General features: G+C 65.0%; 1 protein-coding gene across 7 annotated transcripts in view; it reads right to left on the reverse strand.

Moving 5' to 3' along the window:
- The window catches only part of SBNO2 (strawberry notch homolog 2), a 46,007-nt gene that overhangs the window by 13,011 nt on the left and 7,959 nt on the right, over window positions 1-25,037 (reverse strand). For 5 of the 7 annotated variants that reach the window (XM_041761116.1, XM_041761117.1, XM_041761114.1 and 2 more), the window contains exons 2-7: window positions 19,401-19,592; window positions 14,997-15,070; window positions 14,283-14,394; window positions 2,450-2,611; window positions 403-486; window positions 65-161 (exon numbers count right to left, since the gene is read on the reverse strand). In XM_041761116.1, coding sequence (XP_041617050.1) covers window positions 65-161; window positions 403-486; window positions 2,450-2,611; window positions 14,283-14,394; window positions 14,997-15,070; window positions 19,401-19,520 — 649 coding nt within the window. In that variant the 5' untranslated portion in view covers window positions 19,521-19,592. Of the gene's footprint in view, window positions 1-64; window positions 162-402; window positions 487-2,449; window positions 2,612-6,521; window positions 6,722-14,282; window positions 14,395-14,996; window positions 15,071-19,400; window positions 19,593-19,998; window positions 21,358-25,037 lie in introns of those variants that run through there. The other 2 variants (XM_041761115.1, XM_041761119.1) reach the window with 2 other exon arrangements.

Below are 25,037 nucleotides of genomic sequence, written 5' to 3' on the forward strand. Positions count from 1 at the left end.
TGCCCCTGCCTATGGCTGGAGCCCACTGGGGCCATGCGGGCCTGGCGGTGCCGCGGGCACTCACATTTGGACGGCACGTAGTCTGCGTAGGTCTCTGTGTGGCCCAGCTCCTCTCCTTCGTCTTCCTCTGCCTCATCTTCTTCCTCAGGCTGACTCTGAGACTGAAGGTTAGTGCCAGAGCTGTAGCCAGGGCTGGATGGGCCTGTCCTGCCCGGCCCGGCCGGCCTTCCCCAGGGCGCCGCCTGCGCAGTGAACAGGCCTGGGGAGTGGCCCTCCCGACCCCAGTGTGCTGCGTCCCCAGGGCCTGTTTCCTCGTCTGTAAGATGGGCAGACCCATCTTCTAAACAGGTGCTTCTGAGCATCTACAAGGGGCAGGCAGCGCTGCGGAGGGGCCCAGCCTACCTGGTAGCTGACAAGAAGCGGGGTGCTGGAAAGGGAGGACACAGGGTCCTCGAGGCCCGTCCACGGCCCACTGGGCAGGAGCAGCTAGAGGGGAAAGCGGACGAGATGTGGGGAGGAAGCGCCTGCATGGCGCCCCCAGCTTGGCCCCGTTCTTGCACTGTCCGCATGCCCCCCACCCCCGCCAGCTGCCTGCCTCCCTCCCACGGCCTGCCAGCTGGTTGGAGAGACGGGCTACAACCCCCATCACACAGAGAAATGAAGGAAGGACACGTCCCACGTCCCAGACCACAGTCACGGCCTAGGGAGACAGAGCACCTGAGGCTGGTCCAAGGAGACCAAGAACCTGGTGCACAAAGCGGGTGCCTGGGTGCATGAGGCCTACCTGGGGTCAGAGACCCAAACCCTCGGGGGCCCTGTCACCCCTGGCCCTCGACCTAGCCACCCTCAGGGAGTGACCACACCCTTGTCCAGTGCACTGAGGCTGGGGGGGGGGGGCGGGGGTTACTGCTCTGCCCCAGGACACAGTGGGGACACAGCAGGGGCCCGACCAGGGTCAGCAATTCCAAAACAGGCTTCCCCTTAAGATAAAAATCACGTAGGTCATGCGGCTGTCCTGAAAACCGTGAATGTGAAAAACAAAATAGAAATGAAATCTAAATAAATAAGAAAAAGAAAAATAAATGAAGAAATCCCTTCCAGGCCCCGCCTCCTCCCGAGACCAGTGACCGCAAGCGCTAGGGGCTCACTGCTGGGCACACGTGGAGCTCCAGGGTCCGTTACGGTCCTGGGGGGGGGATGACAGGGGTCCCGAAGGGGCTTGGTCGTGAGATAACCCGCTTGATTTTTACTGACTCCAGCTGTTCTCAAAGGTTAAGAACGTGCCCAAGGTTTTTGGGGAAAAAAATGTGATGAAAGTGCTAGGAGCCAGAAACCCATATTCAAATCCCTGGCCCCCTTTTTTTTTAAGTTAACAAAAACAAACAGCCTCAGGCCCGGGTTCCTGGAAGGCTGAGTCAGGGCCCTGGCGGGCTGGCAGCAGCAGGCTGTGGGCGCCAGGCTTCAGCCGCCCTCCTGCCGGCCGCTTCGTGCCGCCTCCGCCTCACGGTCTCCGCCAAGCAGGGCGCCGCTCACAGGCCCTTCGCCCCGACTGCGAAGGGGGCCTGGGTCGCCCAAGGCTATCAAGGACAGGGACTGCGCCAGGCGGCCCTGGGCACCTCCTGTCACTCTGCCGGGCCCAGGCGGGGCCCCGGGCCTCCCAGACCTGTCCACTTGACCCTGCCTAAGGGGCCAAAGGTGCCGAGGAAGCTCCAGGTGGCTGGGCAGACAGCACGCCCGCTCGCGGTGCCACCGGGCAGGGCTCCGTGGGCTCTGATGAGGAGCCTGCCCTCCCTCCGGCGCACGTGGCCCTCCTCCGCGTTCCCAATGCCGCCTTTCAGAGCCTCGAACCAGGCTTCTGGCTCCCGAAAGCTCGGGGCTGCTCTCCGGGCAGAGAACCCCGGGCGGGCCCGGATGGGGTGGGGGTCCCTCACCGACGCGCCCGCCGCCCGGCCCTGGCACGCCTGAGGACCCTGCTCACCATCTGGCCTCACGTCACCCACACTTCCCTGTCAGAGTCCTGCACCGGGAGCGTGACAGATGCCAAGCCAGCTCTTTGGCTCGTGGGCTCCCACCCACTCAAAGCCAGGAGCACCCACCCCCCGCCCGCCCGCCGCAACGCCTCCAGACCTTGCCCAGAATCACCAGAGGGAGAACCAGTGCTAGAAGCTGCCCTTTGCTTGTCTCCTGGTGAACCCCCGGTGAACCCCGTCTGCCCCGCGGAGCACGGTGTAGAGGCCGTCCCAGAGGCCGTGAGCGGGGCCTGCCTGGGACGGGACCCCTCGCAGGACGGCTGACGAGCCCAGCGCAGGAGCCGCCCCCTGCCACCCCCGCCTCTGTATTTTCTGGACCCCTGAACCACCACCTCACTGGTGGGCGACCTGGATCTGCCCCCGGCCTGTGGAGGGGCCCTGGGACAGCTGCCCGTGCAGAGTCCTCAGGGTGAGCTGACCTTGTCTTGAGTGGAGGGGCCGGTGCTCACATCCCAGATGGTGGGCACCTGGCTGAGGCTGTCAGCCGGCAGGAAGTCAGGCGTGTCTGCGATGTCTGAGAGGGAGTCCACGGACGAGGAGAAAATGGAGGCGTTGGAGAGGTCATCGAGGTACGCGGAGTCCTGGAAGATAAGCAGGATGAGAAGGGCCCAGCCACACAATGGACACTCCTGCCACCAGCAGGGGCGAGGCCCCCCCACCCGTCCCGGGGACAGACCCAGAGCCCACGATGCTCAGGGAGGGAACCAGACACAGGAGGCCCCACGGGGTGGGAGTCCACGTGTGTGACACGTGCAGGACGGGCTCCACAACGGACAGGGAGGGGGCTGGGGGGGGCTGGGAGGGGGGCTGCGGAGAGGGTGAGGGGTGACAGCTGACAGGGATGGGGTTGCCTTTGTGATGGAATGTTCTGGAATTAAGTGACACTGGGAGCATGTGACACTAGTGCTCACATGTCCAGACACAGAGAGCCCCGCTCCTTCAAGGGGGAAGTTTGCTGTACAGGTTACACGTAGTTTAGGAACCTAAACTTTTATATAAAAGTTTTAATTAGGGATCCCTGGGTGGCACAGCAGTTTAGCGCCTGCCTTTGGCCCAGGGCACGATCCTGGAGACCCGGGATCGAATCCCACGTCGGGCTCCCGGTGCATGGAGCCTGCTTCTCCCTCTGCCTGTGTCTCTGCCTCTCTCTCTCTCTCTCTGTGACTATCATAAATAAATAAAAATTAAAAAAAAGAAAAGTCATAATAGGACATCATTTAAAAAAATAAATAAATAAAGGTTTTAATTGTTTATTCATGAGAGACGCAGAGAGGCAGAGACACAGGCAGAGGGAGAAGCAGGCTCCCTGCAGGGAGCCTGATGCGGGACTCGATCCCGAGACCCCGGGGTCAGGAACAAGCCCAAGACAGACGCTCCACCGCTGAGCCTCCCAGGCGCCCCTAGAAACCTAAATTTAAAGACTATCGGGGGATCCCTGGGTGGCGCAGCGGTTTGGCGCCTGCCTTTGGCCCAGGGCGCGATCCTGGAGACCCGGGATCGAATCCCACATCAGGCTCCCGGTGCATGGAGCCTGCTTCTCCCTCTGCCTGTGTCTCTGCCTCTCTCTCTCTCTGTGACTATCATAAATAAAAAAAATAAAAAAATAAAAGACTATTGCTGCAATGCCAGGGCTGTTCCCATGCTGCCCCGCCCCAGGGCCACGGACACGGAGCCCCCCCCCCGCCGTGAGGACACCTGGCGGCTCCTGGACCAGCCAGGAGTGGGCCCCGAGGCAGACACCCCACACAGGCCCTGTGGGTTGCGGTGTCCGTGCCACTGGCCACCAGGAGAGGGCAGTAGGTGTCCGTTTCACAGACAGAGACCCTGAGCACCTGAACCGGGGAGGGGGCAGGCCCAGGTCAGGGGGGTGGGGGTGGGGGCGGCGCACAGCCCTCAGCCGACTCCTCACCAGGAGGGAAGCCCCACAGACCCTCCCAGATGAGGCTCTTCTAAGCTAACCCCGTGACAAAGGCCCCAGTCACGTGGACGTGTCACATCAGTGGGGGCATTTCCTTGGCCGGGGTGCAGGAGCAATGGAGGGGCCCCCAGGAGCCCCCGGGCCCTGCGTGACTGTCGGGGCCGTTGGAGGGCCAGGGCCAGTGGGCTGCGACGCCTGAACACTAACCACTGCGGGGTGGGGCAGGAGACGGCCAGGGCCAGCCAGCGGGGTCTGGGAGTCTGGGAAGGAAGATACCGGTGGGCCTGGAGCCCACCCTGCTGTACCTGGCTCACCCCAGGTGAGCGGGCTTCTAGGGGTGGAGGGCAGCATCCATGGAGCCCCCAGTCACTGGGACCAGGCCCTGGTCTCGGCCAGGGCTGGGGACCGCCCCATTCCACCGGGGAGCTCCCCTCCCATCACTCTGTGCTGGAATCAGATCCCTGTTCTATGGGGGGGGTCTCCAGGAGATGGCACTCAGCTTCCCGAGGGCCTGTTTGGACCCCAGAGCGCGCACAGCCCCGGGACCAGGCAGGCTCGGGTCTGTCGTGCAGGGCCCCTCGGGAGGGGTGGGTGGGGATGGGCAGGAGCTGCGGTCATGTGTGTGCTGGATGGGGTGGTCACACAGCCCGGCTGCGACTCGGTCTGCGCAGGAAAGACCACCCTCGGCCACATCAGCGGCGTGAGGCTGCGTGCCTGGACCCCGGTGGCTGCCGGCATAGGGGGGCAAGAGGGGCCACCACTCGCTCCCGCCCCTGGGCTGCACCCACCCTGAACCCACGGGAGGCAGACCCTGGCCGGACCTGACAGCCTGGGCAAGTGCGGGAGAGGAGGCAGCCAGTGGGGGCAGGACCCGCCCGGGCAGGCGGTGGCCCGGAAAGTTTAGGAGTCTGCAGCACAAGGAGGCAGGAGGCCACAGCGACCCGAGAGGCCAGAGGCCACCGTGCCATTCCTTGGGGTGCCCAGGCCCAGCGCGAGGGCCCAGCAGCCAGCGCCCAGAGGGGCCGGGGGCGCCGAGGTGCCAGGAGGGGTCTGGCCCGCTGACCCTGAGGCCTGCTCTCTCCACCCACCGGGACCTCCTGGGAGTCCGCCACTTCCAGGAGGCTGGGGTCAGAGGCGGGGAGGCCACAGAAGCGGGCCGCTGGGTCCCTGTGAAGCACCCTGGGGCAGGGACCCCCTCCCGGGGCTGCCTGGGGCGGGGGTGGGTACAGGGGCCGGGGGTCTTTGCTAACATCCCCGTGGAACGGCGTCGGAGCGCGGCCTTCCCAGAGGGCGCCACCCAGCCTGGTCAGGGCGACAAGAGCCCCTGAGCCCATCAAGCTGGCAGCCCCCAGAGGCCCCGAGAGGCGGCCCTGCTTCCTGAGCGGGGGACAGCTGCGAGCCGGGGGGCAGGCGGGGGGCAGTAGCCCTGACGAGGGCAGGAGACGAATGGACCGGCCAAGGTGGACGCTCAGGGCGGTGCTCCACGGGGACAGCACCCCCGGCCAGGAGACCAGAGCCAGCGTCCGCGGGGACCCCGACGGGATGGCGCGAGCGGGGCTCTTCCCTCAGAGCCGTCATGGGACGAGCCCGGCCTGGGGACGTCCTGCAGGACCCGGCCAGTCGTCCTCCCGATGCCCAGGGCATCCACGCGAGGACAGGCGGACAGTGTGTCAGCCCGGAGGGGCCATGAGGGGTCCTGGGCAGGGGACACAGGTGCCGCGGGGACCTCTGGTTGGTGATGAAGTATCGGTGCCTGGTCGGTGGGGACACAGCGCGCTACGGTGAGGAGGGGCCGGGGGCTCGGTGCTGTCCCCTTCCTCCCATGGGAGACGCTGCTCCAAGGTAACGGGTTCCGCCCACTCTGGGGATGGCGCCTTCCCCAGATCCCCGACCCTCCCAGACTCTTGGGTCCGAGGGTCGCAGGGCCTCACGGGGGTCACCGGGGGGTCCCCTTCAGCCCGCTCCCTTACACAGTGGGTGGCAGGAAGAGACCGCGCGACCTGCTGCATCAGGACGTGATGCCCGGTGGCCCCAGCAGCCCTACAAGGTGACCCAGTCGCAGTCACCGTCCACGGACACCCCACGGAGACGTCCTCGGACCCCAGGCCCCCACCCTACTCGGTGGGCTGCAGCCCCTCAGGGGCAGGGAGTGGCGGTCACCCTGAGAGCTTGGGGGACCAGGGAGGTCACAGGGTCAGCTACCGTGGTCACCAGCTCTCAGAGTTTGGGGTTCCCTGGACCAAGCGAGGACCTGGTGGGACCTGGTGCAGCTGCCAAAAGGTGCCCCCTAATTCAGCCAGAGACCAGCGGGCCGGGCCGGGCTGCCCCAGACCCCTCTGGGCCTCCCCTGGGACCCCAGCAGCGCCCGGCAGACACAGGTGCGTCCGCTAGCCCTGGGCCGGCGCCCGTCCTGCTCCGGGGGGCTGCACCAGCTGTCCCGGCGGCCACCCTGGGGCGGGGGGCGGGGGGGGACGGCCAGGGCCAGAGCGATCCCGGCCCGCGGGGGAGGCGGAGGCGGCGGAGCAGGAGGAGGAGCAGGGCGGGGGAGGCGGAGCGGGCAGGCCGGGCCTTACCTGGTTGAGGGCCGCGAAGTGCAGCCAGAACTGCAGCTGGGACATGGCGGCGCGTCCCCGTCCCCGTCCCCGAGCCCGAGCGCGGCCGGGTCCCCGACGGCGGCTCCCTCATCCCGCGGCCCCGCTCCCGCCCCGGCCCCGGCCCCGCCGCATTTGCATGTGGCTTTAGTCAGCGGCGGCGCCTACTTCCCCTCGGGCGCTGACTTTCAGGAAATGATGGCAGCCCGGGAAGCGCCGATTACCGGCAGGGCCAGGATTCCTGTACTGGGCGGAATCCACCGCAGGCCCGGCCCGCCGCCCCGCCCGCGCCGCGCCCGGGCCACCGGGCCTGTGTGGGGCCCCACTGGGCGCCCCCAGCAGGGCCCTGCCCGGCTACGGCCCCACCCGCGGGCCTCCCCGTGGGAACCTGCCCCCCCCCCCCGCCCTGCTCCTTGTCTTGGACCCTTGCCAAGGGGCACGGCTGTCCCGACACCGCGCTCCTTCCTCTCCCGCCACCCCAGGCCCCTGGGCCCTGCACACAGCGGGGCACGGGCAGGGCAGTGCCCTCAAGCTCCAGGTAGGCTCACAGACCTCGCACCAGGCCCCCGGCGCCCTGTCCCACGGGAAACAACAGCTGCGCTCAGCAGCCCCACTTCGGGGGACGGTTCTGTGTGGCGGTGTCGCCCCTCGGCCGAGAGGAGCAAGCTCGGGGTCCCGGACACCTGCGGGGCCCCGGCCTGGTCGCGGCCTGTGAGGGGTCACGGGCGTGTGCGCACCTCACAGGCCACAGGCAGCACAGCCCCTGCCTGGCCCCAGCGCCGGCGCTGCCTGTGAAAGGGAAAGTCCCAGCAGCGACACCCCGGCGGGCGGCCCAGCGCCCTGGGCCCAGGCACCGCACCCCAGAACCCGGGACACGCGGCCTGCCCGCAACACACGATGACAAGTGGCGGCGAGGACGCGAGGACGCGGAGCCATCAGAACCCCACCAGGCCGGGGGGCCGTGACCCGGGGCAGCCGCTTCGGACACGGCCCCGCGGTCCCTGGAAGAGCCGCACGCAGTCATCGACCAACCCCACGGTTCCGCGCCCGGGGAGCAACGAGGACGCACGTCACACAAAACCCACCATCGCACGTCCACGGGGGATGTGGCCCAGCCATGTGCGGGAGCGCGACTTGGTCGCCAGCGGGACCGAGGCCCCCTGACACTGCCCCGGGGACGGACCCTGAGCCCCCGATGCTCGGGGAGGGAACCAGACACAGGAGGCCCCTCGGGGTGCGAGTCCACACGTGTGACACGTCCAGGACAGGCTCGTCCACGCACGGGGAGGGGGCTGGGGGGGCGGGTGATGACTGATGGGGATGGGGTGCCCTTGGGGTGATGGAATGTTCTGGAACTCGATAGGCTGGTGGGTGCACGACCCTGTGAATTCGACCTTAAAAGGGTGGGTTTTCTTTTACTTTCTGTAACAGTTTTTATTCACTCATTCTTTTTTTTCATAAATAGCCTCTACCCCCAACATGGGGCTCAAACTCAAGACCCTGATATCGTGAGTCCCACGCTCCCCTGACTGAGCAAGCCAGGCACCCCAGAAGCGTGGATTTGGACTCTGTTTTAAAACAATCACGAGGAACCAAAGTAGAAGACGCACAGCGCGTACACCGAGCTCTCATCGTCCGAGGTAACAGGCATAGAGTCCGTCGCGCTGCCAACACGGATTCTGACCTCTGACTTCCGTCCCCGAAATCTCAGCGCCACACAGTTCACTGATGGGCAAGGGTGGCCTGGACGACACAGGGAAGCCAGCACCCACCGGGCCACCCTGTCCCCTGGCGTCACAGGCCTGCGTGACTATGTGCCTGGATGGAGGTGGCGGGGCTGCTCGGCCCCAGGGGAAGTCACACTCGGTGACCTAGGCACAAGCACAAGCAGGGCTGCCTCGCTCCGTCCCTGTCTGGCTGCCTCGGAGCTGTGGGGCCGTCTGGCGGGGCCCTCCCTGGCCCCAGGCTGACCCTCTGTCCTGTGGCCAGCCCGGGGGTGGAGGGACGGGCATGGCCCAGCTGCCCTGTGCTTCCCAAGAACCCCCAGTCTGTTCTGGGGCTCCCCGCTCCCCGCTGCCTCGTCCAGTCCTCCCCCAGCTGGCGGAGCCTCCGGAGGGGCCCTTGGCCCCAGAACCATGAGGGCTTGCTCTGTGGTTCACCAGAGCCCCACTTGGGGTGCTTTGCGGGAGCTGCTCCAGCTCACGTGGCGCCCTAAGGAACCGCCCTGTTAGCCTAGAGCTGTGGGGACAGTGGCCTCAGCCAGAAAACTGCCCCTGAGCACTTCACGGTGTAGCAGCCGAGGGGCGCTGGAGCCCTGCTGCTGTGGCTGGACCCCGACCAGGGGCTTTCTGCAGGGCCCTCTCCAGGAGCCTGTTCGTGCAGCAGCCCTGGCCTCCCCGCCCCTCACTTCCTGGTCCCCTGGCTCCGGGAGTCCAGTGTCTGTGCAGAGACCCTCTGGGGACAGCCATGCTCCTGCTCCGCTGGCCTGTGGCCCTCAGGACAGACCACGGGGCGGGCTCTTGGCCGCGGCTCAGTGTGAGCCAGGGGCTTCCGTCGAGGAGAAACGTCTTGCTCACTCTTGCTGCCAGTAACTGCTGGGGGCCTGCTGGTGGGGGCGAGCCTGGACCTCTGATCCCTGCTGAAATCCATTTGCGGAGCAGTCGATGCCGCCCGCCCCTCAGCGGAGAGCTGCTGAGAGTTTGCAAAGCACTTTTCTGAGCTGTGACCTCATCCTTGCTTCCCAGAAGCCCCAGGCTGGCAGACGGAAAGTGTCCGTACTGGGTGGATGCAGGACCCACCCGGCATGCCTAGAGGGACTTTCAGGGCCGCTGCCTGCCCCGCTGACTGCATGCAGGCGCTCAGGGTGCAGGCTCCCCCAGCGCCCCCAGGGCCTGGCCAGGATGTTAGGGGTCCAGGTGGACTTGGGAGGAGGGCTCAGGGCAGCACCCGCTCCTAGGGCACGTGTGCCAGGCAGCGTGAGAGGGCAGAGCGGCCACACCCACAACAGGACCCCAGAGGCAACCAGGTGGGGAGAACGCAGAGGAGGGCCCGGAGGCACGAGGCCTTGGGAGGGCTGATCTGCAACGCTGAGTCGTCCCCCGCACCTGACCTCAACACGTCCCCAAGCAGTGCCCCCAATCAGATTCAGCCACACCTGGAACACAGGTCCACACGGAAGCTTGTTTACGGGTGTTCACAGCAGCACAATTCACGATCACCAAAATCCACAGTGTGGGAACCACCCAGGTGCCCATCAGCGAGGAGCAATAAACGGAACACATCCCCCACCCACGGGCGCATCCCTGGGCCCCCGAGCAGGAGCGAGGTGCCCACACGCCGCCCCAGGGATGGACCCCAAGCTCCCGATGCTCAGGGAGGGCTCGAGACACAGGAGGCCCCGCAGGTGGGAGTCCACATGTGTGACATGTGCAGGACGGGCTCGTCCATGCACGGGGAGGGGGCTCGGGGGGCCGGGGGCTGGGGTGACAGCTGGTGGATCTGGGGTTTCCTCTTGGGATGATGGAATATTCTAGAATTACTGGAATATTCTGGAAGAGGTAATACTCGCATGACCTGCAAATTTACTAAAAACCACCGAGTTGATGTGCGATTCACATCCTAAGAGTGCAGAAGGAAAGGAACGCCCTGCACCCACAGCAACGCAGCCCTCCCGGGGTAGGAGGCCCCCACAGGGCCCCTCGACCATTCGGGTCACCGACGAGAGCCGCAGGTGCCAAGTCAGCAGAGGCCCTTCCTCGGGGAGACAGGTGGCGTGAAGGCTGAGGGGGGTCTCCATGGGCTCAGCCTGGACCATCCCTACGGCTACAAGGGGGGACAGGGACGGACACTCCCGAGGCCAACACAGACGCAGGGAATAGGACGGCACCGACCGTGGCCCAGGCCGTCAGCAACATGTGACTAGGGGCAGGGAAGGGACAGCTCTCCCTGAGGAAGCCCTCCCGGGGACCAACACACAGGAGCAAGGACAGAGCCCGGTGACCGTCACCATAGGGCACACCCACCAGTGCAGGGTGAAATCCACCACCGCCACCACGGCCACCACCACGAGGGCCGGGGGAGGGGGCAAGGAGCGGACGGGGTGGGGGCTCGGGGTCAGCACCGTCTGCAGGGAGACGCATCGCGGGGGTGCGGGCGGGGCGGGCTGCAGGTGCCGAGAACACAGCGCCCCTCGCACACCAGGGGCCCCGGAGCCGACCCGGCTGCTCTGGTGCTCACGGCGCGGCAGGGTCCTCGCTGTGAGGACAGACCACGGCTGTGCCCCCCGACGGCGACACACCAGGAAACCGGAGAGCGAGCGGGGCTGGTGGGGCTGGCGGGCTCGGCTGCGGCCTGGCGCTCTCGACAGACCTCGACTACCCTGAAATTCATTTTGTTACAAAAACCTTCAAACACACAGAAAAGGGTATCAGACCTTAAGGTTTTAGGCGAGCCCAGGGCGCAGGTTCTGGCCCTCCACGCTGGGGCCGCCGCAGTGGGTCCGGTGGGACCGGCAGCCGGCCTCGGAGCGGGAGCGGGAGCGGGGCTTAGCCTCGACCTTCTGCATTCCTGACAGCGGGGTCCCGCGGGATGTAGGCCCCACCCAGAAGTGGTAAAACGGGAGCCCCAGGGTGCCTGGCCGGCTCGGTCAGTGGAGCATGTGACTCTTCATCTCAGGGTCATGAGTTCAAGCCCCACTTTGGGCGTGGACTTGACTTAAAAATAAAAGTTAAAACAGAAACAAAACCACCCCCCTCTGGGCCCAGAGAGGGGCACAGTCAACCTGCCACCAGCTGGCTCCTGTGTGGAAGCAAGGGAGGGCCCCAGGCCCTGTAGTGTCCAACCGTCCAGCCCTAGTGCCATCGGACGGAAGCAGGCCCTCAGACGGAGAGGCGGAGGCTAGAGCAGCTGCGGGCTGCGACCCAAGGGCACACGCCGGCCCAGGAAGGTGGGGGAGGGCGCTGACCCCGACAGAAATTGGGAGAGAAGCTTTTTCCTCGCAGGCGACGAGTCACACTACTCATCTCCTTTCTCTTTTTGCTCTGGCTGCCAGGAAACTCAGGGCTCGGGTTCAATTAGGAAGAGGTATGTTGTCCTGTAGCTTCGTGTGCACTTCTCGCTGCAGCCCAGCTCCAGTTTGTTTTTTTTTAAGATTTATTTACTTGAGGGCAAATGAGAGAGTGCACGAGTGGGGGAGGGGCAGGCAGGCTCAGGGCGGAGCAGGACCCCGGGCTCACGACCTGAGCTGAAGTCAGATGCTTCACTGACTGAGCCACTCGGGCTCCCCGTCAGGGAACACTTCTAGAGTGTGCCACAGCCACGCGGGGCTTCACACGGACCTCAGTCTCCTGCGGGTACTGAACAAGGTACACACACGTCACGGCCCACAACGGCATGCGTGACCCTGTGGTTCTGGAGTTCAGAGGTCCAAAATGGAGAGCTACGTCCCCCAGGCCCCAGGAAGACCCCCTGCCCCCCGCCTTCCAGGAGCGCCCCCTCCCCAGCCCCTCCTCCGTCCTCAACGTCAGCAGTGCGGGGTCTCCCCGTCTCTGGGGTTCACCCCGCCTCTTTCTCGGGGGGACCTGGTGAGGACACCAGGCCCCCGGGAGCCCAGGGTCACCCCACTGTGGGGCCTCGACCAGGCCCCCTCTGGTCGGTGACATGTTCTGGGTCAGGTCCCAGGACCAGGACGGGGACATCCTCGAGGCTATGGCTTCGCTGGTCGTCATGGTGATGTCATCTGGTCATGCAGGAACAGAGAGTGCCCGCGGTGGGTCCACTGGCCGAGGCTCAGCCTCCTCTGGCGCCCTGCCTGGCTTGGCCCGCAGACCCAGGGGTCACGAGGGGGGTGGTGGAGGCCAACAGGGCCACAGGGCCCTTCACCCCAGCTGAACCCTGGCCTCACATCTGTCTAACCTCACGCTTGGCACCGGGGTCAGGTTCTGCCTGAATGCGGTTCTGCTGCTTTAGAAGCAGGATTCGGGTCCGAGGCCCCCGTGCAGGGCAGGCCGCGGCCGTGTTCCGCAGGCGCTCAGTAACGTGGGCGGAGGCAGCTGCTGTCCGCTCCACCAGGGAGTGACGACAGGCAGCGCCCCAAGGCTTGGGGAAGGAACCGTGTTGGCTCTGGGCAGGCCGGACGCATGAGCGCGCTGCGGGGGGCTCAGTGTCCTCAGCCTGTCGTGCAGGTGACCCCCCGCAGAGGACACAGGTCACAACGTGGCAGGTCTGGGACGTGTGCGGAGGACCTTGGCCAGAGCTCAGGGCCAGGGACGGCAGGCTCGGGGAGGGTCTCAGGCCGGGGACCGTCGGCCGCTGCAGCCCCTCATGGAGATCAGTGCCCCCGGGCTGAGCCTCAGCAGCCACTAAACCAGTGAGGCCAGCGTGTCCTTGTGCTTCGTGGCCGCAGAAGACACCCAGTGCACCTGGCAAGGCTGGCGGGCCGCTCCACAGGCCCCCCCGTGCCCCTTGTACTGACACCCCGGGGAGGGTGGAGGGCCAGACGAGCCCACGGTGCTCGCGTCTCCTCCAGGCCCAAGATGGGGGAGGGCTTGCACAGCAGACGCATCTGCTCCCGTGGTCCTGCGGGGCGGACATCCCGGTCAAGGCGGTCAAGGTGCCCCAGGCCGCTCTTCCCAGGAAGCTCCAGGGAAGGCCCTTCCTGCTGCCCCAGCTCCCGGCACCTCTGCCGTGCTGCGGGGCTCACCGTCTCCGCTGTCGTGCTTTCTCCTCTGTGTCCCTCCCGGACCCCCTGGGTTTAGGGCCACCCTGCTCCAGGATCCCCTGGTCCCCATCTTTAACCAAATGACATCTGCAAAGTCCCGGTTTCCTCATGCGGTCCTGTTCCGAGATTCTCGGTGGGCTTGGATGGGTGGGACACTGGTGCAGGTCCGCGGCCCTGCTCGGCGCTGCATGGACACGGGCCGGGCTCCACGAGGAGGGAGCCAGGCCGAGCTGACCTCGCGTGGGCCCAGCAGATGCCAGCTGGCGGCTCTGAGCCGCGTCCTCCCAGACGGCCACCCGGCCGGCCCCACACGCCCCACTGCTCAGGGAAAGCTGTGGCGTAGGGGAGCTGAGCCCCTGGGGCCAGCCAAGCTGGAGAGCTTCCACACCCGGTGCTGGGGAACCAGTGGCGCCAAGTGCCCCACATCTCTGAGGGCACCTCACCACTGCCAGGCTGCCGCCGGCCCCAGCCTCAGATCCCACCCGGGCCCTTCCCACATCATCTCTGTGGCACCTGGTTTTCGGGGCCCGCCGTGAGGGACACTTGCCGGAGATGCTCCACCTCGTTCCCCCCCAAAATGAAATCACACGAATCTCTTCCTTCGCTTCGGCCGGGTTACACTGCCAATGGCGGCCGTTCGGGGACCTCAGCGCCAATGGTGGCGTGTGCACCTGACGGAGTGTCGCTCGGGCCAGGCACACGGGCAGCGTGGCGGACCCTTGCTGAGATACCGAGGCCCAGACAGAGCAAGCACGGGGGCCTCTGTCCAGGGCAGGAAGGTGCTGCGGTTTGGGAAAGTGGATCGGGCACTCCCGGAGGCTGCCCCACGACCCACGCCTGGGGCACGAGCGGCAAGCTGACAGGGATGTGGCCCCGCCCCAGGTGGGAGCCGCGGGGACACCAGCTGTTCTCAAGTACAGGCCGCGGCTCCACGGGGCCCAGAGCCTGGCCAGGGCTGCCAGCGCGAGGCAGGGGCCTCCTGGGCCCCAGGGCATCGAGGGGTGGCTGTGGCTCGAGGTCCCTACCTGAGGAAAGTCGCCCGTCTTTGGCAGGAAGCTAGGGGTGGTGGTGGAGGGTCCATAGCTGGTGTCGGCGCAGGGCTGGCTGGCGATGAAGGAGGTGGAGCTCATGAACTGGCTGCGGGAAGACAGGGAAGAGGGGCAGGCGTCGGGACTGAGGGAGCGCTCTGGCACCTGGGGAGCTCAGCTCGGCGGAGAGCCCACGTGCCCGCGACCAGGGCACAGTGCCCCGCAGAGACCCTGAGGCTCTGGCTCCGTGCTGCTGGGCCCTCTCCGCAGGCGGCTCCTGGGCCTGGTGTTGTCTGCGTCTGCTGCCCACCCACCCCCGGCCCAAGCTCCTACTCACTTTGCAAAACCCCTCCTGCCGCTGCCCTCTGCAGGAAAGTGCCCTCCCAGCTCCTTTGCCCCCAAAGTTCTCACCCCCCACACCCGGGTCAGCGTCCCCCTCCACCCCCGGCCAGAGGGCACCCACGGAGCTCTTCTCCCTTCCTCCTGATGGGCTCTCCCTAAGACAGGCCACAGCTGGTCAGTCTCAGGGGCCTCCATGTGGCCAGAGCCTGGCCCACGACCCCCTCCGCAGGATGCTGAAGCCCTTCGCTGGCCGTGAGCTCTATTCTTGTTTAACCAGTGACCACAGAACCTAGAAAGCCCTTGAGGATATGGTGGCCACGGAGCGGGCGTGCTGGAGCATGTCGGGCCCTGGAGGCCACAGGAACTTACTGGCTTTCGCTGGAGAAGGCTGGGTACGGCGTGGGCGAGAAGGGACTCCACCAGGAGCAGTGCAGCATGGTGTTCTGAAACAGAGCGAGTGTCAGGAGCGCCCTGCTACCCCTGCCCGGGCAGCTTCACCCAGGGGTCCCCCATCTGGGTCGTCCGGGAGCGGCTGCACAGCTCCATGAGTCCATCTGCCCGTCCGCACGGGAACCCACCCGGTGCAGCACAGCAAAGACGAAGGAGCCTCTCGGGGCGTGTGAGGGGCTCTGAAGGCAGGGCTGGGACTGGGGCAAGGCAGCACGAGGCCCAAGGGACGTCCGTGTGGCAGAGGGCTCGTGAGGGGGCTCCCACCGGCCCTCCCAGGGGCCTGGCCTTCTCAGAGCTCCCTCAGGCCAAGCCTGTGTGGCCCAAGGCTGCAGCACAGGTGGGGGTTCCAGGGAGCCTGCTTTGAGAAGCATTCAGTGGATGGCTGGAAGGAGAGCCTGAGGTCCGCGGGGGCTTGGGGGGACCCTGCACTGGGCTTTGACAGGACCACCTTCAGGGAGCAGGACGGTGGACACTCGTGGCCCCCGGACGACACAGGTGGCTTGTCCCACCCTGACACACAGGCCTGCGCACAACATGGCCTGTGTGGGATCACGTCAGGGCGGTCCCTGCCCGCCGCTGGGGAGAGGCCTGATGGCTACAGTCGCTGTCCCCACAGGGACGGGGGACCAGTGGGCGTCCTGCGCTCAGTAAGGCCGCCGGAAGCAATCCCCAGCCACCGCTTCCTGCTGTCTGCAGGGCTCCGCACATGAGCTGGCCCGGAACCAGGCCAGATGGTGGGGAGACGAGGAGCCTTCCCAGGCGCCTGTGTCTGGAGGAAGGAGCCGGCCGTGACTTCCCACCAGGGCGCGCCCCCCACCCCGACCCCGCAGGGAGAACCAGGACGCAGGAAGGAGAGAGACACGCCGTCAAGGGGTCCCGCCTGCTGTTCCAGAGTCTGCACAGGCTGCGAAATAACCCTATCGACACGGAGCGGGACAAACAGCACAGGGCCCTCCCCAGCATGAAGGCTGGGGGGATGAACACTTAGGAGAAACCGTGGAAGCCTCTGGAAGGCTCCCCTCCAGGAGAGCAGGCTGAGGTCACCCCGGGGCCCTGGTCTAGGGTCACTTCTCTCCAGCCCCCGTTCAAGGAGAAGAATCCAGGGGCGCCCAGCTGGCTCAGTCAGTGGAGCCTAGGACTCTTGGTCTGGGGGTTGTAGGTTCGAGGCCCACACTGGGTATGGAGATTACTTTAAAAAAAAGAAGAAAAAAGAAAGGAGAGAACTCCAACTCCAGAGAGGGATGTAAACTTCCCAGGGCCACAGGCACTCCCAGAACATTCTGTGAACTAGCACGAACTGTCCTGAGTGCACACAAGGCACGGGCCACTCGGGACCCACAGCAGGCAGAGCCAGCCTTGAGGGGGCTTCCCCACCTTTCCTGCTGTGCCCAGACCCCCAGGTCTCCTCGGATGGATGCATCGTCCAGGAAGCCAGGTGCTGGCCCCAGCGCGGGGCTCTGCGAGGCTGCGAGTCCTCCCCCAAGGGCGCACCACACAGCCAATCAGAGCCTTCCTTGGGCTTTTCCTCGGGGGGCCAGAGGCGTACCTCTGCCTTTCCAGGGCAGGCCCCTGGGACACGACCTTGAGGTGGGCGCCTGACCCCCACCAGCCAATCCGAGCCTGCCTGGGGAGGTTCCAGGCTTCCCTCCCCTGGGGAGCCACATGCCCTGGGACATTAATCCAGAGCTCCCTGGGCCACGTGTGAGCTGATGTAGGAAGGTGACACTTTTCCTTGGGCAGCAGATGAAATACAGCTGTCAGATAAAACACAAGGTATCTAGCGAAACTGAGATTTCTGACAAACAGTAAACAATTACGGTGTAAATACTGAGCGGGAAACACACTAAAATATCGCTTGTGTTTACATGAAACTTAAGTTGCATTAAATGTCTCTATTTTTATTGCTAAATCAGGCCACCGTTAGTGACAGTGACAGTCCAGGGGGTCGGTTCCCTCCTGAGCTTGGTTCAGCCCAGCTGGGACAGAGGGGCGGGGAGGAGTCTGACCACACACACATCCGGGGTCAGCACCAGCTGGATCGGTGTGGCCTGCTGGGGGCGGGGGCCCTCCTGGTTGGCATCCTGCGGGGACAGGTTCCGTGTACACCCCAGGACGGGTGGCCCAGCCTCAAAAGCACCATGGAGAGCACTCCGCCAAGTTCGGACAGCCGAGGGGCTCCTGGCCAAAGTGGGCTTGGCTCACAGAGGCTTCTCCCTTGCATCGGGTGCACGTCGCGGCCCCAGGTGCCCCTCCACGCCACCATCTGGGAGTGCTGGCATCCTAGCCACCGCCCTGGGCCACCATAAAGGTGGCATGATAGGTGCACGATCCTGTGGAGCTGCCCCAAGCTCTGCGACCCCACCCAGCGCTCCCTCTGACCCAGGAATCTGATTCAGAAGGACACCCCCGGCCTAATCCACTATGGGGGGGGACATACTGGTGCTATTTACAGCAGCAGAAAACTGGAATCACCCCAAAAGCCCAACAATAGGGAAATAATTCAGCAAACCATGGGATGCTAACAAGAGGGAAACATTATAGAAACGACAAGAGCACTCTCTGAGCCTACATAATGGGGTGAGAGCGAGCCCTGGGAACGCACCCGTCTACCACCGCAGGCCAGGTGGCACGTGGGGAACAGGAAGGCATCGGCCACGACAACGTGGCCGGAAGTCCAGAGGGAGGCGGGGGGGGGGGGGATAGGGAGGGTCAGAGGATGTGTGGCCACGGCTCCCACAGGAAGGGCAGAGAGAGGAGGCACGCCGCGGGGTCTGGGACCCTGGCCAGAGGCACTGGATGCCAGCCACGGCCTGGGATTGGCGTCTTCAGCGGGAACTCATTTTTGCCCTCCCCAGGCGGTTGTGGCCCCTGCTAGTAGTTCGGTTTCTGTGCCCATTATGTCAGGTGACAACGTGGGCACACCTGGACACAGGGTGAATTCTGGGCCCACAACTGCTTTCCAACACCTGATTACGGACCCAGGATGCCTCCTGATGGCTCTGGCTGGGCACTTCACCCTGAGCTGTGCCTGACCCTAGTGGCCCACTTCCCGGCTCCTCTGAAACCCAAGCGTGATTCTCATGATTCTCGCTCTCTCCTGCCACCTGGCCGCCTCCCAGTCCAAAGGCAGCAAGATGGAGGGGACGGAGGGCCCTGTGGCAGCCGCAGCCATGTGTCCCTTGCTGCTGTGCCCTGGCACCTCTCTTCCTGCCCTCCAGGCAGCTCTAGTCTCCCTGCTGAGAAACAGTTTGCTTTTCTACATCAGAAACAACCCTGGTTTTGCCCCAGAAGAGGGGGCTCCAGGACTGACTGGAGCAGAATTCTGGATCCTTCATACATTCCACCATATGAGGAGGCCAGGCTGGACCCTGCGTGGCTTTGTTACTTATGATACTTCATCACACTCGTCAGAATTTAGGAGCAACTGAGATGCCGTTCAGTTGTGGATGGGCAGACCGCTCCACCCAGACAAGGGAGTGTCATTCAGCCCGGAAAAGAACCGAGCCGCAGAGCCAGACACAGGGAAGCCACACACCCGTGGCTCCAGGTCTAGGACCTTCTGGAAAAGCCGGAGCCATGGAGGAGGCAGTGACAGGGCCTGTGGTGCCCGGAGTGGGGACGGTGCTTCGGTGGAACAGGGGGTCTGTAGGGCCAGGGCCTCCTCTGGGCCACGCGGGGACGGTGGCTCGGTGTCCGTGACATTCGTGTGAACCCACAGGGCGTGCAGCAGCAACGGTGAACCCCGGTCACCTGCGGGCTGTGACCGATAATGCCCTGATGCTGGTCATCAGTTAAGAACTTAGCATGAATGTTGATGCAAAATGTTAACAATGGGGAAAGGAGGGTGTGGGGAAACTTTGTGTTTTATTTTCCTGTAATCCTAACACTGTTTAAGATGTAAACTTTGGGGCCCCCGGTGGCTCAGTCCGTTAAATATCTGACTCTTGATTTCCGCTCAGGTTGTGATCTCAGGGTCCTGGGATCGAGTTCTGCCTCGGCCCCACACTCAGCAGGGAGCCTGCTGGAGACTCTCCCTTCCTCCCCCTCCTTCTCTCTCTCAAATAAATTAATAAATAAATAAATAAGTCTGTTAACCTGAAAATAAAAAAAACTTGAGCATCCCACTGAGCACCAGTCATGCCCTTGGCAAAACAAACCTGGTGGCTCATGTTCGAGAAACTCGGTGGCAGCTGAGGCCAGGGGTCCTCCTCTCTCCAATGCTGGCGGCTGGGACATCCCCTCGAGGCCCCAGAAGGGGAGGCTGCAGCTGCACCCCCAGGGCGGCGCCCACCCTGGGCCGACCTTGGGGTGGCCAGCACTCACCTGGACACTGGACCCGCACAGCGGGGTCTGCAGGGGGGGTGGGCTGTAGAGGATGCTGCCCGCTGGTGGGGGCTCATGCTGAGGAAAGTCCCCGTCCATGGCGGGCCCCACTGCCAGCATCAGGTGGCTCCACGACCCAGGCCGTGGGGGCGTCTATCTGGGCTTCTTGCTCCTCGGTGGCGGCATCATGACCTGAGGAGACACAGCACACGCCGAGGTCACCCTGTGAGCCCCAACGGGCGTGTGCACACCCCGCAGGGACAAGGGAGAGGGGGTGGGCTCAGGGCGGCGGGCCCGCATCCAGGAGGGAGGGTGTGAGCCGAGGCTGCCCGAACACTAACACTGCAGGGTGGCCAGGGCGCCTCTGGGTTCCCAGCCTCCTCCCAGGGGCTGTGCTGGGGCAGGGCGGGGGCCTCTATCTCAAGTCCAGCCTGAACATGCTTGAGCAGCCGCTCGGCTGCCAGGACAGGACCTGGGCTCGGCCCCCACCGCCACCTGGTGGCCCCTCCTGGGGACACTGGGCCTGGACTCCTGACCACCAACCCGCCCTGGGCATCAAGTGCCACCCAGTGGGGCTCCTGGCCACAGGGAGCGGTACCTGGGGCAGCATGGAGACAGGCTCCGGGGACGGCCCCCAGGATGGTGGCAGGCCTTCCAGGGCGGCTGGGCCACCCCAGCCCTGCTGTTTACACGGCCATGTCAGGCTGCCCGGCCCACCCAGTAACAAATAACCCGGGCCCTGGGGGGCCGCTCCCGCCACCCACGGAGAGCCACGGGCCCTGGTGTGAGCCCGGAGCCTCAGCGGCTCCCACGGGCCTGCCTCTGTGACCCAGTCTCAGGCTGGGAGGCAAAGTCCAACCCTGTCCCTCTGCAGCCAGGCTAGGCTTGCAGGGGGGCCGCAGGGGAGCCAGGGCCAAGCTGAGGCAGGAAGGGGTAAGGACACAGCGGCCCCGCCGGGAAGCCTCTGGTTCTCCACAGCAGGCCAGGAAGGTGCCGCGGGGCTGACGGCAGATGCACAGGACTTGCCACCCGGTTCCATCTGCCCCAGGCCTGCGCCCTGGGCTCCCCTGGGCCCCACCCACCGCTGCGGTGCGCGTCCTGGGGCAGGCAGTGGCTGAGGACATTAATCACACGGGGCAGGAAGGGGAGGCAGCTGCCACTCCCGGCCAAGCCTGGATGAAGAAATCCTCGGGACTTCCAGTAATCACTGTCCGGGCAGCTTATGCAATCCCTCAGGGGGCGGGGAGGGGCTGCCTCTACCCCAGCTCCGCCAGAAAAGGGGCCTCCGGCCTGAGCTCCGCGGACCGAGGCGTCTGGGCCCTCGAGCCTTGGCGCTGCCCCGCTGGGCTCCAGGCCTGCACCGCTCCCGCCTGCTGCCAGGACCCCACTTCCACAGCGCCGTGGGCCCGGCCTGCTCCGGCCTGCGCCTGGGCTCCTGCGGGCCGGGGCCCGGACAGACTGAGCAGCCTGGGGTGGAAAGTCCTCGGGTCTCCCTTGACAAACAGCGAATGGTGATTCAGGGTCTCGGCAGTTCCTTTGAAAGATTCTGGGGTCATGCAGACGGGGTCAGAACCCAGCTCAGCTGAACCCAGCTCAGCCTTCCAACAACCGGATTATTGTCTGACAACTCAGGGCACCGCAGCTGCGCTGAGCCCCAGGATTGCTCTGCAGAACCGGGTTGTTGGGAGGTCCACGGGCAAGGCTGGTCAGGCACTCAGCAGGGACCAAGGCCTCTGCAATCTGGGCCTTGCCACTTAAGTGACCACTGCCTTCACTGAGGCCCCAGAACTCTCCTGGATTTGGGGGATTTCCCAAGGGGGCTCTGTTCCCAGCACCCGGGACAAGAGTCAGGCAGGAATGACCTTTACTCAACAGAGAAAGCTCACATAGCTGACCACAGGTGCTGGCTGGCTTGCCCTTGTCCCTGGGTGGATCACCAGCCTCTTCTCTGCGGCAGGTATCCGCCACCCCCCCCCCCCCCCCCCCCCCAGACAGCCTGGTAAACCCGGTCCACGCCCCGCCCACCACAGCTTCCCTCTCTTGGCAGCCACATCCTGGAGCAAAGCTGAACCCCTTCCCACAAACACTGTCCTTCCAGGCTCTGCAGCCACCGAGCCCTGGGCTGCCCCCTTAGAAAGCACCATCCAGAGGCCAGAGGCCAAGGAGTATGGGGGTCTACTACGGGCAGCTTCCCAGGAACCCAGGAGAAATGAAAACATTTGTCCACACAAAACCTGTATGCACATGTTCACAGCAGCACGAGTCACAAGAGCCGGAGAATGGAAGGACCTGATGTCCATCAACAGGTGAATGGAGGGCAGCCCGGGTGGCTCAGCCGTTTAGCGCCACCTTCGGCCAGGGCATATTCCTGAGGTCCCGGGATCGAGTCCTGCATCGGGCTCCCTGCATGGAGCCGGCTTCTCCCTCTGCCTGTGTCTCTGCCTCTCTGTGTCTCTCATGAATAAATAAATAAAATCTTTAAAAAAAAAATAGGTGAATGGATAAATACATGGTCTATCCATGCACGGGCACGAACAGGAGGTGCCCACGTGCCGCCCGGGGACAGATCCCGAGCCCCCGACACTTAGGGAGGGGACCAGACACAGGAGGCCCCACAGGGTGTGAGTACACGTGCGTGACATGTGCAGGACAGGCTCGCCCGCAGATAGGGAGGAGGCTGCGGGGACTGGAGGGGTGACGGCTGGGGGGGTGGGGTTGTTGGGGTGATGGAATGTTCCAGAACTAGATAGTGGTGATATCTGTATAACGTTAGGAATATAGGAGGGGCACCTGGGGGGCTCAGTGGTTGAGCATCTGCCTTCGGCTCAGGGCGTGACCCCAGGGTCCTGGGATCTAGTCCCCCATCGGGCTCCCTGCAGGGAGCATGCTTCTCCCTCTGCCTGTGTCTCTGCCTCTCTCTCTCTCAGGAATAAAAGAAGTCTTTTTAAAAAACTAGGAATACAGGAAAAACACTGAATTGTGCAGTTTGAAAGAGCAAATTTTACGTTGCATTAATTTCACCCCATGCTCCCCACCACCCCATGCCCTCGGAGGCCACCCTACAGTCCCCCGTTCCTCCAACACCCAGGTCCAATGTCACTCTCGCCATCGCAGAGCCTCCACAGCCTCAAGCTTCCTGTTCCCCAACCCCCCAAGTCACTGGGGCAGCCCCCAAACACAGCCCTCCTTCCATCTACCCTCAGGACTCCCTGTCCCAGCCCCAAACCTTCTGGCCTCGGCTGACCCCCCTCACCTCCCACTCCGTGGTGCTGCCTGGGAGCCCTGCTCCTGAGCCCCCAAACATGAATGTCACTGGGCAGTCCAGCCGCCTTGGGTCCAAGCCCAGTGGGTGCCAGGTGGGGTCTCGGGGCACAGAGGGACGTAACAAGACCGCGCCCGGCTGGGTCAGAGCTCAGCACCCATGCAGTGGGCCCAGTGTGTATTTTTAGAACATCCCATGACAGGTGAAGCGTGGGTGCTCACAGGCCTGCGCTTCACAATCGTGGTTTACGTTCACAGAATTTCCTTCCGAGATCAGGTTTTCAAATGAGTCATTGTGAAAGAAAAAGACCAAGGAATCAGTGGCCCAGACAAGACAACTGGGCAGTGCGACGTGGGCAGAGGCCGAGGCCTGGGAGAGCCTGACCCGCAGCCTGACCCCCTGGCCCCCAGCCTCTCCGCCGACCCCCTCAGCCCTGTCACCCCAGCTCTGCTGGCTCAGCCCCCCAGACTCCGAGAAGACCGTCCCGACCCCGCCTGGGGGTGTCCAGACCCCGCTGGCCACCTGGACTACCCGCCCACGGCGGCTCGTTGCCCCATCTGCACCCCGCCAGGCGGGGATGAGGCCGCCCCTGGGACTGCATCTCGGGGCACAGGGCCTTCCTGGCCCCCCACTGGGCACACCATGGCAGCCTCTCTGGCCACCTTTCCACTCAGCTGGGTGAAGGTCCTGGGATCCCAGGATGTGGCGGGGGCGGCGGGGGGGGGGGGGGAGCAGAGGCCCTGGTAAAATAGGACTGATCTTGGGGCCCCACCCTGGCCAAGCAGGACCATCTGGAGAGGGTCTGCGCAGAGCCGCGGGCGGGGAGCCACCAGTCAGAGTGGCCGGGGCCGTCCCCAGCGCGGTGCCCAGCCAACAAGGGCCCTGCCGAGGCCGGCGGCGGGAGAGGCCAGCGGCCCTGACGGCTCGGTGTGGGGTGAGACCCAGCGGTCGGTCCTGGGGGGCACCAGTCCCGAGCTGAGGTCCTAGCTGGGCTCTGGGCGTGCCTCGGCTCACCCAGGCCTCCGACGGGGCACACGGCCCAGACAGCTCCTCCAAAGACTGAAAGCAAGGGGAGGGAGGAGCTAGGGTCCCGAGGGAGGATGGTGGGGCGTGCTCGTTGCTCCCTCACCGACGGACTACTGAGGCCAGAGCGGCGGGCAAAGCGGCGAAGGGGGGCCGGGGGCCAGGCAGGGGACTGAACCCGGCTGGCGGGTGACAAGGGTGGCCTTGGAGGAGCGCGGGCCCAGTGGAGGACGAGCAATGGGGCGGCAGAGCTGTGCGCGGCGGATGGTCCGTAAGTTCACGTCCCCGGGGAACCTGCGAACAGGCCCTCACCTGGACACAGGGTCCCTGCAGTCGTAGCGGGCAGGGCGGGCCTGGTGCCAGGGCAGACAGAGAGCAGCTGCCCCGTGCCTCTGAGGCAGGGGAGCGAGGTGGCCCCGGGCCCCCAGGAAGGACCCTCCACCTCAGGCTTCTGGGCTCCGGGCCCGGGAGACACGAAAGTTCTGTGGCTTAAGGGCCCAGCGTGAGGCCAGCTGTTAAGGCCACCCCCCAACATTAGGACTGGAAGGGAAGCAAACCCCAGCTGGAGCCCCCCCCAGTCCAAATCCCTGTGACCCGTGGGGGCCGGGAGGTCTGCTGAGGGGAGCTCCGGGGAGGCTGGCACCAAGCATGTGACCTCACATTTCTAGAGTTCCCAGGAGGCATTTGAACACAGCAGCTCTGGGATGCCAAAGACGGGCAGGGGCCTAGGCCCCGTGCACAGGCCAGGCCGGGCAGGAAGGGGAGCCCCCCCACCCAGGCCCACCCAGAGTCCCCACTGGAGAGCACAGCATCCAAGGGCTGAACTTCCGGTTCTGTTACCAAGCAGTGAAGGTGACCTGTAGGACCCCACAGGCCCCCGCAGGCCCGTCCCGCAGGAGCACTGCCCCAACTGATGGGGCTCCCACAAAACCTCCCGTCCTGCTGGGTCAGAAAGGGAGGGCGTGCCGGGGACGGGCACGAGGAGGAGGCCCCAACAGCGAAGGGCTCGGCACAGGCGGTGGCCACGCTGGGCTGGGCAGGGGCCCCCCATGTCTCTTCCATGCCAGACCACCTCAGCCCTGGCCTGGCACAGCCGACACCCAGCTGAGTGCAAGACCAGGGAGCCGAGAGTGAACGGAAGTGCCCCGGTAGGAGGACCAGCACGCGGCCCGTTACCCCAGCCTGAACCCCGAGAGCAGAATCAGCAGAGCTAGACCATGTGGGGGACACACACAGGACCCGCGGGCCACCCCAGGAGCTGAGGGCAGGGACGTGCACGTGCCGAAGGACAGACCCAGGCCCTGCAACGTGTGAAAGGCCAGCCCTGCGGGAGAACCTGCATCTGGACAAGC

Source organism: Vulpes lagopus, chromosome 7, assembly GCF_018345385.1.
Source record: "Vulpes lagopus strain Blue_001 chromosome 7, ASM1834538v1, whole genome shotgun sequence".
NCBI classification, from domain to species: Eukaryota; Metazoa; Chordata; class Mammalia; order Carnivora; family Canidae; genus Vulpes; species Vulpes lagopus.